This window comes from Hermetia illucens, chromosome 5, assembly GCF_905115235.1.
Source record: "Hermetia illucens chromosome 5, iHerIll2.2.curated.20191125, whole genome shotgun sequence".
Taxonomy (NCBI): Eukaryota; Metazoa; Arthropoda; class Insecta; order Diptera; family Stratiomyidae; genus Hermetia; species Hermetia illucens.
Window position 1 is genome coordinate 45320259 of NC_051853.1, and position 15943 is coordinate 45336201.

At 41.7% G+C, this 15943-nt stretch overlaps 1 protein-coding gene across 1 annotated transcript; it reads right to left on the reverse strand.

Annotated features, from left to right (window-relative positions):
* Nucleotides 1-784: 784 nt before the first annotated feature.
* LOC119658382 (synaptic vesicle glycoprotein 2B-like) lies at nucleotides 785-15681 on the reverse strand. Its single transcript, XM_038065748.1, has 8 exons — nucleotides 15389-15681; nucleotides 10311-10400; nucleotides 9930-10254; nucleotides 9290-9656; nucleotides 5285-5617; nucleotides 5089-5218; nucleotides 1129-1285; nucleotides 785-1072 (listed from the first exon to the last, which is right to left on the reverse strand). Exons 1-8 carry the CDS (start codon nucleotides 15432-15434, stop codon nucleotides 835-837), a joined length of 1686 nt encoding a protein of 561 aa, XP_037921676.1. The 5' UTR covers nucleotides 15435-15681; the 3' UTR covers nucleotides 785-834.
* Nucleotides 15682-15943: the final 262 nt, after the last annotated feature.

The following is a 15943-nucleotide window of genomic DNA, read 5'->3' on the forward strand; positions in this document are numbered from 1 at the left end:
CGATTTGAGCAGCTTCGTAGCATATAGTATCACTTCTCCGGATTCTACTGACGATAGAATCGATACACTAATTTACAGGCTAAATACTGATATACAAATGATAATGCTATACCTGAAAAATACCCTTTTATACTCAAGTGAGGCCAAAGCCCAAATACATATGTTTATAAACTTACTACGATCTGATGTTAAAAGAAAGATACTGTGCGATTTCTCAAGTGTATTTCCATATTGCCCGTGCCGATCCGCTTAGGGAAAATATATTTAACTGTGCGCCAGCGTGAATATTTACACACCATTGCAACCCTAAACTGAAAAGGGTCAATGATAACTATTGGTTTGAATGTACACAATTGTATATTGTATAAATATTATGTAGGATTTAGAATTTTGGGAGATTTTAATCCAACAAATTTGAAGGTCAACCTAATATGATCATTTGAAATGAGGAACTCAAAAACGTTAATTTAAATTTAGTAGAATCGAGAAGGGAAACAGGAAATTGGAAATTTGATTATGAGAAAGAGAAAGAGAAAGAAGTTTTGCAACAAGACAAAGGATAATGATGCGCACAATTGAATGAATTTTCCCACCAGTCCAGCGCAAAACAATAGAGGAATAAAATGATTGGTTTGTTGTGAAATCTGCGTGAAGGTTGTTTGGGGAAAGTACTTAATTAGTTATGAAAATTGGAATTTGGTAGGGGAAGTTAGGTTGCCAAAAATTTATATTAAATTTATCTTATAAATTTATTAAAAATGGCTACAAACTGAGCATATTTGCATTTTTTTATAATTTATTCTAACAAAAATAATAAAGGAAATTTCATAGAAATTAACTATTTTCAGTACTGTTAGCCGAAAGACTATTTTCTGTTGGTTTCTGCTCGGCTTTCTCGTTCGTTTCCAACTTTTTTGGTATTAGGAGCCCAATGAATCCGCCAAGGACTAAAGTAATTCCCGAAAACAGAAATGCCGTCTGACAATTAGTGTCCAAAAGGGCACCAGCTATATTGGCACCAACAACGCTTCCTGACCTTCCTACCATCATGGTAATACATATAGCCGTTGCCCTGAATAGACAAAATAAAAAAATTAGTATTAATTATTGACGATAGAATAAACAAACCTTAAACTTGTTGGAAATAGCTCGACTGTTGCTGAGTTGATAACAACTGTCGCCAAACCACAAAGCATCAAAATGACGAATAAGTAAATAGATAACAACGGAATAGTGACGTAGGCCAGTGCAAATGCTGATATTCCAGTTCCTACTAGAATCACGACTGCAATGAAGAAGAGGAAAAATATTAAGAGGGGTTTAGAGTTGTTTTCTGAATAATAAAACGTAATGCCATGCATGAAGACAGGTCTAATCTTTTAATTTGTATGTCGACCTTCAGAATTTTCCCTATTCCCGTCTATTCGTACGGGCATTACCCCTACAACTTATACGTTTTAATTAATGTGACCTATATATAGTATGATTTCATGACCTTCAAACCGGGTCACCATTAAAAACGTCCCAATGAATATTTAGTTATCCTTTTAGAGACTGATAGCCTAGTAATACAATTCGCACAACTATGACTAGCATTTCCACAGACCGCGTTGAGTAAGGAGCGGTACCCTTGGCTTCCTTTGGCCCTGTTTGGGAAGGGACCTCATAGGCTACGCCTCATAAAAATTTAAGGTAGAAGAAGGATCAGGATGTGATCTGTCGTGGACCTTCCTTCCTCGATTGCGGACGAATTCGGTTACTTTCAAAAGTATCAACAGTTTCATGGTTCAAACTTCTTACGCCATCTTACTCCGTTTCTAGAAAAACAGGGTATCTTTCAAGTAAGCGGCAGAGTTCAAGCAGGAACTTTATTTATTATTTATTATTGGTGCACCCTTAACTGTAAAAATCGATCCTGATGAACCACCAAGGAAAACCACGTTATTATCAAACTGACGACAAATAAATGGCATTAAACGCAAATTTTGGCAACCCAACGGGATGGTCCAAGGAATACTGTAATCTCCTATAGCATCGAAACAGTTGGAAAACCGTAGTTCCCATATTGAGGTAGACACCGTTGCCATCATCAAGAATGATATCATATATTTACCAGTCAATGGGCTACCCGGATTTACAATCACAATGGCGGTCTGGTACGAGTCGTTCATGTAAAGACCGCAGACAGCTCATCCGCCATTTATAGCTGGGGGATCAGCTTTAGTAATCAGAAGCCCAAAAACCTGGGCATAAGCAGCCTTGTTCAAGCCACAAGATGAATCATATTTTTGTTGAGGATTCTGGGAGTCCTGAGTCCGCATCCATTTGATGATGGATCAGACTACTTGGGAAGTAACTTACTGAAATCCGTCCTAAGTTCAGAGAGGAAGTAAGTTGCTTCCCAAGTGGTCCGGTCAATCATCAAGTGGATGCGCACTCTGGATCTCTATGCCACAGTACCCAGAGTAGTTCCACCGTATTGAATCTAGACATAGAGTTCAAACGGTTTCTGCATTTCTGAACGATTTTCGAGGTGATCAAAGGACTGCTCAATGCCCTCAGTGCAGCTTGACTGTCACTGCAGATTGCGATGCGCCTGCCCTTCAACCGCTCGTCAATCACCCAGTTTGCCACCCTTAGGATCGCATAAACTTCGGCTTGAAAAACCGTTGCATATTGTCCCAAAGGAAAAGCCCACTTCTCGTTTTTATTCGAGAGCCATCGGTGTAGAAGACTTCCGTATATCCCGCCACGCATTCCTCTGGGTCTTCCCAGTCCTCTCTACGCTTCAGGGTAACTACATATCTTCTACCAAACAGATGCATGGGGTCACGAGAATCGGAAGGCATTGTAAGAACTGGATTCAGTCCTCCCAGTAACCCTTCCAATGCTCTGTGCCCCCCACATCCGTTGTTTTCCCATAGATCTAATCGAATTAGCCTATGAACTATCCAGGGGCTGCAAATTGAGTAGTGCATTCAGAGCTGCCGGATGTCGTGCTCATGGCACCAGTGATACCCAGTGCGGCTAGTTTACGGTGAAAACCTTTTTGTCTCACCTTAACCCACCACACTACGGATGCATATACGAACATCTATGGCAACGTATATCCACATTACCACATGAGGCCTGAGTCCCCATGTCGAGGCAAAGGTCCGTCTGCACAGCCCATAAGCTGTGAGAGCTCGTTTCATCTTTACCTCTACATGTTTGTTCCAAAGAAATTTTTTATCTAGAGGGACCCCCAGATATTTCACTTTATCGGAGAGTTGAAGAGTAGTACCCCTCATCTCAGGGAGACAAAGTCCATCCAGTTTTCTCCTTTTTGTGAATAAAACCATTGTGGTTTTATTTGGATTAACTGACAAGGCACCAGCTGTCTATCAAATCAACGGCACGTTGTATATTCCTACACACCGTTCCAAGATCCCGATCAACAGCAAGTACAGCCACGTCATCAGCATAAGCTTGAGCATGTATTGGCAAATATTGCAGTTCGCATAGCAGTGAGTCGATCAGCATACTCCACAGAAGCGGCGAAAGCACACCTCCTTGGGGGCAGCCCTTTGTTGCTTCCGTAGTCAGGTAGCGATCGACCCCTACCTCCGCGCACAGCCATCTTTGCCTTAGCATACCATGGATCTACTTAATTAAAGCATCATCAACACCATGCGCTTTGGCGGCATCATAAAGTTTTTGAAAAGGCGCACAGTCAAAAGCCCCTTCAATGTCCACGAACACCCCCATCGCGTACTCACCATTCAAAGTTGCATCCTCTATCTTTGTGACCAAAGAATGAAGAGCAGACTCACAGGACTTTCCACGTTGGTAAGCATGTTGGTTTTCACTAAGTGAGTGTGACCTAAGTGCGTTTCCACGAATGTGACGCTCCACCAGTCTCTCCAAACCTTTCAGCAAGAATGAAGTCAAGCTGATCTGTCTGAAGTTCTTTGGATTAGAATAGTCATCTTTCCCAGGTGTCGGTATGAAAACTACCTTAACCTGTTGTCAAGAAGAAGGCACATAGCCCAGAGCAAGACATCCTTGAAAAATATTTCTTAGAGGTCGCTCTAAATGCTCCATACCCTCCTTTAGCATTGCCGGATAGATGCCATCCATGCCAGGTGCTTTGAAATGTTCAAAGGACAGTATGGCAGCTCTCACCTTTTCATGGGTAACAACCGCTTACGCAGTGTTCCAGTTCCCCTTGCAGCACTTGCGTGCTGAAGGGGTTGCAAGAACCGTCAACTCTTCCCCTACCACTTCTCTCACCCGTTCTCCCGGGTGGTGTACTTCCTGGAGGGTCTGTACTGAGTCCAGTCTGGAGCTCGCGAAAGTACCGTCGGGTTTTCTAAGAGAATCCAACTTGGCCGACTCATCGCTTTTGAGGACTCTGCACAGCCTTGAAGTCTCCCTTTCACCTTCCAGTTCCTCACAGTACGCTTTAAAGGAGTCTACTATCTACGCTCTACTATCTTGCGCCTATGACGTAACCAACTTTAAAATACAATATTTTTAGAGTACATTTTGAAAATATTGGAACTTTCAATGGAGGGTCATAGTGTACAACGACTTGTGACTAAATGACTGGAATGGGCCGCAAACACAGAACAAATTGTCCATACTTGGTGCTTCAGTTTGAGCAGGACAAGTAGAAACTCTAGTTAGAGTCTCTTCAGTATTAGAAAAGAAAACGAGGAACGTTGAATATTGTAAGGAATACAGCAAAATAATTTTCCGGCGTATTGGATTCGACTTCTATGGGATCTCGTTACCGTTGTTGATAAATGTGCGCAAATTCCAGAAACCAATCATTAGCCTTTTTTCAATAGTTAGAAGTCGTAGCCGTGAAGTCAGTCCCTATCCGAGGTATTGTTGATGGTTCGTCAGGCATAAAGTTCCGAAATTTGCAGGTTGCTAGCCCACAAATTTCTGTTCCATTCAGTCGCCATTTACGAGAAGCAGGGAACACCTTGAGTGTATTCTCAAACTTCAATCCCCTTGAAAAAATCACTGTGTCTGCTAAGATTGACCCAACTAGGGCTGTTATATTGGCAAAATATTAGTGATAATATAGTGAATACTTACACAAAATCGGTAGCTTTCCGACTGCGTTGATTATAAATCCAATCAATGCAAATGATACCACATACAAAGCCTCTAAGAAAAGCGAATACTGATAAGTTGTGATATCAAGGGTTTCTCTACATCCCGGAACCTAGAATTTATGTTAAAAATTAACCAAACCATATCCTGGATTTCCACAGTATCAATCAGCACTTACCGCGTATTGCCAGTTTGTATTGTTCATATTTAAACTTTTCATCTTGTTGCCATCAACAATTTCACAAACGGATGCACCCCTATTCGGATTCAAGCTTCGAAACTCTCCAATTTGATCCAGAATATCAGGAAACCACATATATAGTCCATTGGCCGTTATAAATGTTATAAATTGCAACAGACAGCCTAGCACAGTTTGCTTTATGTATTTTCTATGAAAAAGGGCGCTGTTTTGCTTCCACATAGATATAAAAGTATTCAATATAGGATGTCTTAGAGTCGCTGAATCATGCTTGCGAAGAGTGTATTCGTCCGTTTGTTCAATATGTGTAAACTGAAGTAAAAGGTAAAGTATTTTGTGTGTTTAGAAATGTTAATTTTTATCTATATCTACACTGGACTTTAGGATAAAAACAATGGAACAATGTTATTTGGTAAAACATAAATCGAAGAAGACAAATTTAAAGAGACTCGCATTTTAATGGATATGAATTTATTTAGCCTTTTCACTATAGGGGCTATTTTGCGCTGCATTCAAAGAACGTTACCAGACATTGATCCTCGAAAACGACAAGAGGAACTCATAGCAGCCAACAAGAAGCTGGTTAGCCAGAATGCATGGCTCATGGCCCTTCTTGGCCTTCAAAACCGCCTTATGGTAGAGAACATTCAATACCGGGCAGCGTCGCCCAGGATCATCATACAACGCACGAGAAAATTTGGACTCAACCGCTCCACGAGAGCCGGCCCAAATCATGTGGAAGAACAACACCACTACAGCAAACTTCGCTCCACCAGGAGTTTCCTCTTACAATCGGTTAACATACCACAATAAATAAAAACGTTTCTAACTTCTTATCTATCCCACCCAACTTATCCCTCACTTCACCCACTCGCTCACCGATTCAGGCGTTCTTGGTTCAGGTTTGCGTCAAATTTGAGCCCCCAAACTGCTAAACAGTTCCAAACTCACCATAGCATTGCCAAAAACGCCACTCGCCAAGAACGCATTTGTCTTGAACAATGAAATGCAATCCCTCTTCAACTCAACGCCTTCGTACCCGCCAATACTTCCCTATTCACACCTACGGAAAAAAGACTAACCCTCACCTCCTTCCAATTGGCAGAGTCACCGAATAACGACTGCTAAGGTAGTATTGCTCAATGTCAACTCAGTTATAAGTAGGCGGGAGAGGTATCAGTTTCTTAACTTACTCAATACATCCCCACCCCAAATTCTCCGTCTTAATGAAACCAAACTGATTCCCAGACCAGCTAAGCGGAGGAACAGGCATCTTAATAGCAAATATCTTGGACGCTGAATTTTACTCCGGCCTCCATTGCACCAGTTCTCGAGCTAACAGTCATTTCAACTACCTTCGAATCTTCCATCATATTCCTCGGTAGTCTCTAAAAATTCCTAGATCCAGACAACATTATCAAATTAATAAAACACCTCAAATCCCTCTCTACGTTTCGGAAAAATCGATCCTCCCTCAATTTGTAAAATTTCAAAATATTATAATATAATATTATTAATTTTATTTAAGCGGTCATCATAATGGAGAGTATTTGGTGGCTTAGGTACCATGTGTATGGACCATCATAATTCCTTTCAGACTTTTCGGTTGGCCATTTGTTGAGAACGGGTCCTCGAAGTGATTGATCACTCCCGGATACCTGCACTCTTTCCCTTTGGAACCAATGGCTTTTCCTTTAATACCTCGCACTCCTCTTTGTGTGTGTATGGTGACCCCCTTTAAGTTCAACTTGGAACAGTGTAATTTGCCGCATGTGTGGGGGTGCAAAGTCCCAACGTTTCTATCAAATTTCATGTCAATAGCTGCAACCATTTCTGAGAAAAATGCGTGTGACAGACGGGCAAACCTGTATTGAATTGCCAGATATATCATCAGGCGCGTCCTTTCGTGCGGATAAGGGAATGCCCAGTGGATGCCTGTGAATATGCGCTTGTACGCATTTGGAGGTGTGCTTGCACGGGTAAGTTTATGTGCAAGTCAAATGGGTGGGAGAAAAACAGCAACCCGTGGACAAAAATGGCACCCAGAAAAAGAAACCAATATGAAGGAAGAAAGGAGAGTAAAAATTACGGTGCAAAGGCTCGAAACCCCAGTGCCGACGGCAAGCAGGCACCCGGTCATCGATTTCCCTCGACTGCAGTACTTCGGTCGTAAATTACTTGGCCACCGTTGCATATAATACTGCAGGTAGTTTGGAAAAAGAGGCATTTAAAAGAGTACATCACTCCCGAAAACGCCTGTTCCAAAGACGCGGAAAAATACTTAACAGACAGGTATTCGTCAGCTTATAGTGGGAAAATATCGCAGGAATTAGTGCCTGATCCATTTAGGAGAAGTTCTTCCCCGAAGTCAACAACGCTGAAAATCACTGAAGTTCCCGGAAAGCTAATAAATACGGAAGTTCACAGGGAGAGTACCAAACGGAGGAACAGTGTCCATTCCGAATTGATCATCGTCTCTAAAAAAGGAAATATGACATATGCCGATATTCTCAGGAAGGTCAAATCCGACCTGGAACTGATGGACCTTAGAGAAAGCGTCAACCAGATCATACTTTCCCAAAAAGGAGATTTGATGCTGGAGCTTAAAAAGTCTCCCAGTAAGATGGCTGAAAATTCCTTCAGCAAGGTGGAGAAGTCCTTAGAGGAAGAGGCAGGAGATTATAATACAATGAAAAGGCGCTGGACAAATAGTTCGAGACACTCGGTTTTCAGGAGTCCGCAATCAAAGGACTCGGGAAGGAATATCAAAGCACGAAAAGGTAACTATAAGCTTACCAGCTGAAGCAGTGTTAAAACTGGTGGTAACTAGTAGAGTAAAAATAGGATGGTTCGTTTGTCAACTCAAAGATCAGCTGCCCCTCAAGCGGTGTCTTACAGGACTTGAATTTGACCATATAGCAGCCAAATGCACCGGTGGTTGCGATAGGCTAAAAAGGTGTGGAAAATGTGAAGCCCGAGGCCATATATTCAAGGAGCGCAAAGCTAATCCTGAATGTAGGCTTTACAAGGGGAAAAAGAACTTCGACTGTCGGAACATCACAGACAGCAGCAGATGTCTAGTATTTAGAAGAGTCTTGGATACAATGAAGGAATAAGGTTGATACAAATCAAACTCAATCATTGCGAGGCGGCGCAAGACCTACTCTGGCAGACCACCTATGAGAATGAAATCAAAGTGGTCATAATCAGAGAGCTGACTGAAGTAACTATCCCATCCCTAAGGACATGTCCTAAGTCCTGGAAACAATTACTAAGTCGCTCTAAGTAGGAAGTTTGCGTCTTCCGAGGGAGAATCAAACTTATATGCTAGATACTAACTGACTCACGCAACTTAAACATCAAATTCAGGCCAGTCAAGATGCTCAAAGTCTCTGCCACAAAATACCTAGGGATCCATATAAGTTACCGTTTATCACTTGTGCCCCACGTAAACTTCATCCTCTTCATCACCATGAACGGTGTTAAAACACTTGTACATTCAGATAATAAAGTTTGTGTTAAAAGAAAATACTTCGAAACCTTAACCTATCGGGTTCTTAAATTACTAATTTTCGAGCCTTTTCGCTGAATTTTGTAAAAGATAAGAGATTTGTTTGCAAAAAGATGAAGCGGGGGTTCTTTTAAAAATATCACATCTTTTACTCGATTGCAGTCGACAATATCAGGGTCATAAGTCCAAGTCTCCCAGTTATCTAACCAGCCAAACAGCTTGTCAGTCAGCTATTCGGACAGACGTGGAAAATCAATTTCTTCAAGAAAAAACTGCGATGGGGAGGAGCAGGTCTGGGATGTGTTTATTTGAACTTGTGAAACAGGTTCAAATTCCAAACTAAAAGTGGCAAGAAGCTGGCGATCTAATAGATAGTTGAAGAAGTTCGAAAAAACTACTACTTCAAGTAAAGTGTAAATAAGATTTTTTCAATTCGACTGGTAACAGATATATGTGAAAGAACTTTGCCTTACCGGATATGTCTCCCTTTCGTTTCCAGTGTTTATTGAGTAAACTCTACTCAAAATCCTAATAGTATCATCCTGGCCCTTATAAAGCAGTGTATATTTGGGACTTTCCGGAATCACGAATAAGCACAAAGAGCTGATCAAGCTCGGCAATCCACAAACCAGCAAAAATAACCTCCACGGCTTATATACGATGTCAAGGAAGGGAATATAAAATTGGAAACTTTGGTTTATCACAAGCCAAGCGAATCCTGGCATTAGTAATGCAGCAATTCCAAATACCACTGAAGCTCCCATGATTGCTTTGGATCTGGACTGGTTTGTATGAAACTCTCCAAGGTATGCGTAAATCGTTGCAGATCCTCCAGAAACACTACAAATAAACAATACTTTTAGAGTTTGCTAAAAGAAAAATATAGAAAGCCTTCAGACAACAAAAAAGCTGGTATGAAAAAATAGCATGCAGGAAAATTGTCTCCGTTTGTACTTCAATAGCCACAGGGAGAGAGGAAAAGGGGAGAATTTGAACACTAACTTTGTATAAATAAAACATGAAAAAGTATGTCTGACGAACATTCTCATAAATTTCCATTTTTGGTTGCAATACCCTATTTCTTGTCATCTCTTAATACCCCAAAATACTCACAAAAATCCATTCAAATATCGGAATATAACCAGCGACCAGAAATTATTCAGGAAACTAGAAATTAGCGTTAGTATGAAGGCAATCATAAGCGTTGGGCGAATGATTCGCCTTCGTCCCTTTGTATCCGCTAGGAATCCCCATAGATGTGAGCTCGTTATAATACCAATGAATCCAATTGCACCAAGTACACCCTTTTGTTGTATTGAGAAATTCAAATCACAGTCCGTTACTGGCAATATATAACTTATGCCTAATGTGTCAAAAAGTACTGAACTTAATACAGTCCCAGCCACTGTTATCATGAAATAGTTGAATTTCCCAAATTCTGAAATATTCCAAACTCTTTTTAAAACATTCCTAGAATAATTAGAAATTAAGTACTTGTCTCCGCTAAAGCCGTCTCGAAATCTGCTTGCTTTGGGTGTTTATCATTTTCGATGGCTCTCTCTATATTTTCCTCTTGAAAGTTATCTGAGAAAGAGAAAGAAAATATTTTTGTTATTTTTCTCTTGTTGAACATGGGTTAACTAAAATAGGATAATCATCATCATCAACGGCCCACCAACCGGTATCCGGTCTAGGCCTGCCTTAATAAGGAACTCCAGACATCCTGGTTTTGGGCCGGGGTCCACAAATTCGATATCCCTAAAAGCTGTCTGGCATCCTGACCTACGCCATCGCTCCATCTCAGGCAGGGTCTGGCTAATCTTTTTTCTCTACCCTAGATATTACCCTTATAGACTTTTCGGGTACTCCGCGGAATCGTCCATCCTCATGTATGGGACCAAAAATTTTCCGGAGGATTCTTCTCTCGAACGCGGCCAAATTTCACAATTTTTTTTGGTTAAGAACCCAGGTCTCCCAGAAATACATGAAGACTGGCAAGACCATTGTCTTGTACGGTAAGAGCTTTGACCCTATAGTGAGTCGTCTTGAGTGGAACAATTTTTGTAAGCTGAAATAGGCTGTGTTGGTAGCCAACATCCGTGTGCAAATTTCATCGTCATAGCTGTTATCGGTTGTGATTATCGGCCCAAGATAGGAGAAATTTTCAACGGTCTCAAAATTGTACCAGTGCGATTCGATGTTGTTCGTTGTTTGGTTTTTGGCGCTGGCGTTGCCACCATGTACTTCCTCTTTCCTTCATTAATGTGTAGCCCACGATCTCACGCCGCCTACTCGATCTGGAGGAAGGTAAACTATACATCTCGGTTTGCTCTTTCCATAATGTCAATATCGTCAGCGTAGGCCAGTAGTTGAGTGGGCTCGAAGAGTATGATGCCTCTCGCATTTACGTCTGCATCGCCAATCATTTTCCCCAGGGCCAGGTTCAAGAAGACGCATGATTGCGCATCCCCTTGTCGTAGACCGTTGTTGATGTTGAATGGTCTCGAGAGTGATCTTGCTGCTTTCATCTGGGTTCGCGCATTGGTCAGGGTCACCCTAATCGGTCTTATCAATTTCGTCGAGATACCGAATTCTTTAATGGCCGCGTAAAGTTTTACCCTATGCTGTCATACGCGGCTTTAAAGTCGATGAAAGAATGGTGCAACTGCTGTCCATATTCCAATAGTTTTTCCATGGCTTGCCGCAGAGAGAAAATCTGATCTGTCGCTGATTTGCCTGCAACGGAAGAATGCCGCATACCGAGTAATGTTGCATTCTCAAAGGACGTGGGCACGTGCAGAGACTTATCACGAACTCCGGCGAGCGGAGAAACGACTTCACAGACGGCAAATGGAAGCCTGGGAGAACCAACAGGTCTGTGAACTCGAAAAGTACAGGGAGTAACCGCACCAGGCGCGCAAGTTTTACAAACAAGTCAGCAGGATGAAGCTTTACACACCTCGATGCTCATCCTGCCGAGACAAAGAGGGAAATCTGATTTCCGACTGAATATTGGAGGGATGGGTTGAGTACCTTGAAGAACTACTGAACAACCAGAACATTGGCGAGTTGGAGGTCCCGCCAACTGAAGACGACGGACGAATAGTGCCACCACCAAGTATAGAAGAAACAGTCCGTGCAATTTATCGGCTTCAAAATCATAAGTCGCCAGGAGCCGATGAAATTACAGCCGAATTGATTAAATATGGAGGCGACCAATTACACCAAGTGGTTCATTAGGTTATGATGAAGGTGTGGGACAGCGAATCAATGTCTGACGACTGGGAAAGAGGCATTATCTGTTTCATGCATAAAAAGAGAGATATCACACAGCGCAGCAATTATAGAGGTATCACGTTGCTGAGTACCATCTATAAGATATTCTCCACTATCTTGCTAGGCCGGATAGCCCCATACGCCCAGAACATCATTGGTCCATACCAAAGAGGCTTCACTCCAGGCAAATCAGCGATGGAAAAACTGTTGGAATATGGACATCAGTTGCACAATCTTTTCATCGACTTTAAAAGCGCCTATGATAGCATAGCCAGGATAAAACTGCACACGGCCATGAGAGGATTTGGTGTCCCGACGAAATCGACAAGACTGACTAGGCCAACCCTGACCAATGTGCGAGGCCAGATGAAAGCAGCAGGATCATTCTCAAAACCATTCGACATTAACAACGGTCTACGACAAAGGGATGCCCTATCATGCATCCTCTTTAACCTGGCCATGGAGAAAGTGATTCGCGATGATGAGGTAAATGCAAGAGGTACGATCCTCTTTAAGTCCACCCAATCACTGGCCTATGCTGACGATATCGACATCATAGGAAGAACCACCCGAGACGTACAAACTGTTTTCATCCAGATCGAGCAGGCCGTAATTAGCACACATCAATGAAGGCAAGACAAAATATATGGTGGCAACGTTAGCACCAAAAACCAACCAACCAACAACATCAAACTGCACTGGTCAAACGGAAAGAATAAAGATAGGAGAATACAACTTTGAGCTCGTTGATAATTTCTCCTATGTAAGGTTGAATATCTCAACCGATAACAGCTACGATGATGAAATCCGCGGACGGTTGTTGACAGCCAACAGAGCCTATTTCTGCTTAAAAAGAGAAGTCAAAGTTCTTACTGTACAAGACAATGATCTTGCCGGTTCTTATGTATTCTTCGGGGACTTGGGTTCCTAGCTAGAAAAATTGCGAACTCTTGGCCGCGTTCGAGAGTTTTTGGCCACCTATTATACATGCGGATGGACGATTCGTTAGCCTACATAACGACGAAATCTATGAGAGATATCATTACCGTCTGGTTGTGGATAAAATCCGGCTCAATAGGTTACGGTGGGCGGGTCACTTAATCCGTTTGGATGAGGATGATCCAGCCCGTAAAGTCTATAAGGGCAATATCTATGGTAGAAAAAGAAAACGAGGCAGACCCTGCCTAAGATGGAGCGATGACGTAAGTCAGGACACCAGACAGTTTTTAGGGATATCGAATTGGTGGACTTCGGCGCAAAACCGAGATGTCTGGAGTTCCTTATTAAGGCAGGCCTAGACCGGATACCGGTTGTTGCCCCGTTTATGATGATGATATATGTATATCATTCGCCATGCGCCAACGGAAGACGATGTCATTAAAGACGAATTCTACACCCGACTGGACAGAATTTTTGACGGGTTGCCCTCCAATGACATCAAAGTATTATTAGGAGACTTCAATGCTCATAGAGGTATAATAGGAGGGCAGAGCCTCCATAATAAAACAAACGATAATGGCCAAAGACTCACCGACCCCGCTAACAGCAAAAATTTAGTCTTTAGCTGCACTTGCTTCTCCCATAAGAATATACATAAAATGACGTGGATATCTCCGGACGGGCAGACATTCAATCAAATCGATCACGTCCTCGTCCAAAAAAGAGCCGCCTCAAACATATTGGACGTGAGAACGCTACGAGGTGCTAACTGTGACTCGGAACATTTCCTGGTTAGAGGGAAATACCGAATAGCAAAAAGCAGCCACAGGAGCAGGACGCCTTTAATCAATGTGGAAAAATTGAAAGACGACACGATTAAAGTAGCTTACATGTCCACAATCAAGGGATATTTCGGCGCACTACCTCATGGTGATCCTGGCAAACAATTAGGAATGGTATCTAGAGTGCAGCTAAAAACACTCTTGGGCATCGAAAACGAACCGCAACGAAGGGTTCAATGATGCTTGCCTGAAAGCGGTTAAAAAGAAAAATGAAGCTTACCGACTACTAATCGAAAGCCGGATCCAAGCCAGAGAAGACAAATATCACGAACTAAGGCAATACGCTAAGAGGATCTACAAATGAGAACAACGAAAGTTCAATAACAACGGAATTTTAACACTTGACGACAGCTTGAAGATGATCCAGTTGAGGATAAGCGGATCCGGACTTAGGACTTCGCAATCCTTAAAAAAAAAATATGTTCAGCTCTGGCCAAGCTTTGGCTCAAAGTATGGGCGGATTTACGGTCAATGTAATTCGCAGTCATATTGTGTTCTGCAAATTATATAAAGGAGTACTTAACATCTGCGACCGCTTCAGTCACGCTGCTTCCACGGCAGATGTGAGGCAGCGTCTGACGATTTGCCTCTGCTGGGGATGACCTAAACGCAAAATGCGTACCTATACCGCTGACTTTGTACGTTTAAATAAAAATCACATAAAGCTCCCGGAATCGGTGGCATATAATCGAACGAACGTATACAGACAACATTATCGAGGAATTAAGCAGGTGCTTGAAAAGTGCTGGGAATATGACATCGATCAACTGTCCCTTGACTTCTGGTAAGCGTACAATAGTGTAAACCATAATACTCTGTACTGAATAATGATGGAACTAAAAATTCCACCCAAGCTAGCCCGGCTAGTGAAAGCCACAAGGATTAACGACGAGGGTCAGGTACAAATCCTAAAGGAATCGACACTAAGTTTTCCAATAGTGTTGGGGATTCAAACAAGGCGACGGTCTCGCCCCCACCCTCTTCAACTTGGTGCTCGAATACGTCGTCAGGAAGGTGGCCAGAAGTTGATTTCAGAGGTATGTTACTGGTAAAATTCTGAATTTGAAATAGAAAATTTTAATGTTGAAATAAAAAATTCCGAAATTGGTTTGGAAATTTTGAAGTTAATTTAGAAAATTCTGAAATTAGTTCGGAAAATTAGGAATTTTGTTGGAAAAAATCTGGATTTGACTTGCAAAACCTGTACATGCACATCTGTGTATCCCACGTTGGGCGCAAATTATGTTTTGAACTATTTTCACTTTGGTACGTGTTTGACCTGTTACACGTTCCACAACTATTCAATTGAGTTCAAATTCATTCCTCAATAATCTTAAAGAAAAGCTGTAACAATACTGCATAGACTTCCAGCTTCTGTAGACCGAAATAGCATTTTTTTTACCCCTTTAATTCCCTTTCCAAATAACACAATTCGATTCACATGGATTGGATTCCGATCGATGGGGATGTTTTAGGGAAAAAAAACTAGAAAATTCCTAAATATCGCTCGGGTACCTTCTCTTTGCTCATTTGTATCATTTTGTGTAATCGCTTGGCACATGTTTTTCACTCCTCACTCACGAAAAATCACTATCAAAACTTATGAATGATAGTAGCACAACTGCGTCACTATCACCGACAAATATTCAACAAGAAAGGCAAAAGCAACTTTGTCACTGTTAGCACCAACTTAGACGATAATCGGAAGATCAATCCTCCGAGATCGTGTGATGTGCAGCTTTTAGACTTGGCACTGATTCAAAAAAACAATTTCACTTGGAACTGAAACCGCCCGAAGCGTTCTAGCATCTTTCGCGAACTGATTCAGAAATTCTTCTAAGATACTCTTTATACGCGAACTTTCGTACAATCCTAAAGATTAGACGCCCCATCCCCAGCGAAGTATTTGCATATGGCTTATCATTTGAATGGAAAATCTTTTTTACGATGGTTGTAATTCACGCAGATGATTTGCGAATTTACATGTTCATACACATGTATATCAGAGCACGCACAATTTTTCATTATTTGATTATTTTAGAGTAATTCCTCAGAAATAAAAAAAAACGA

What these genes read in the sequence shown, in the direction of transcription:
- LOC119658382 (XM_038065748.1), bottom strand. Translation starts at nt 15,434, where the DNA reads ATGTGCCAAGCGATTACACAAAATGATACAAATGAGCAAAGAGAAG. An exon ending in ACGAAAGGGAGACATATCCG is followed by an intron (nt 5,618 to 9,289) that starts GTAAGGCAAAGT and finishes CTTTTACTTCAG; the next exon opens with TTTACACATATTGAACAAAC. An exon ending in ATACAAACTGGCAATACGCG is followed by an intron (nt 5,219 to 5,284) that starts GTAAGTGCTGAT and finishes CATAAATTCTAG; the next exon opens with GTTCCGGGATGTAGAGAAAC.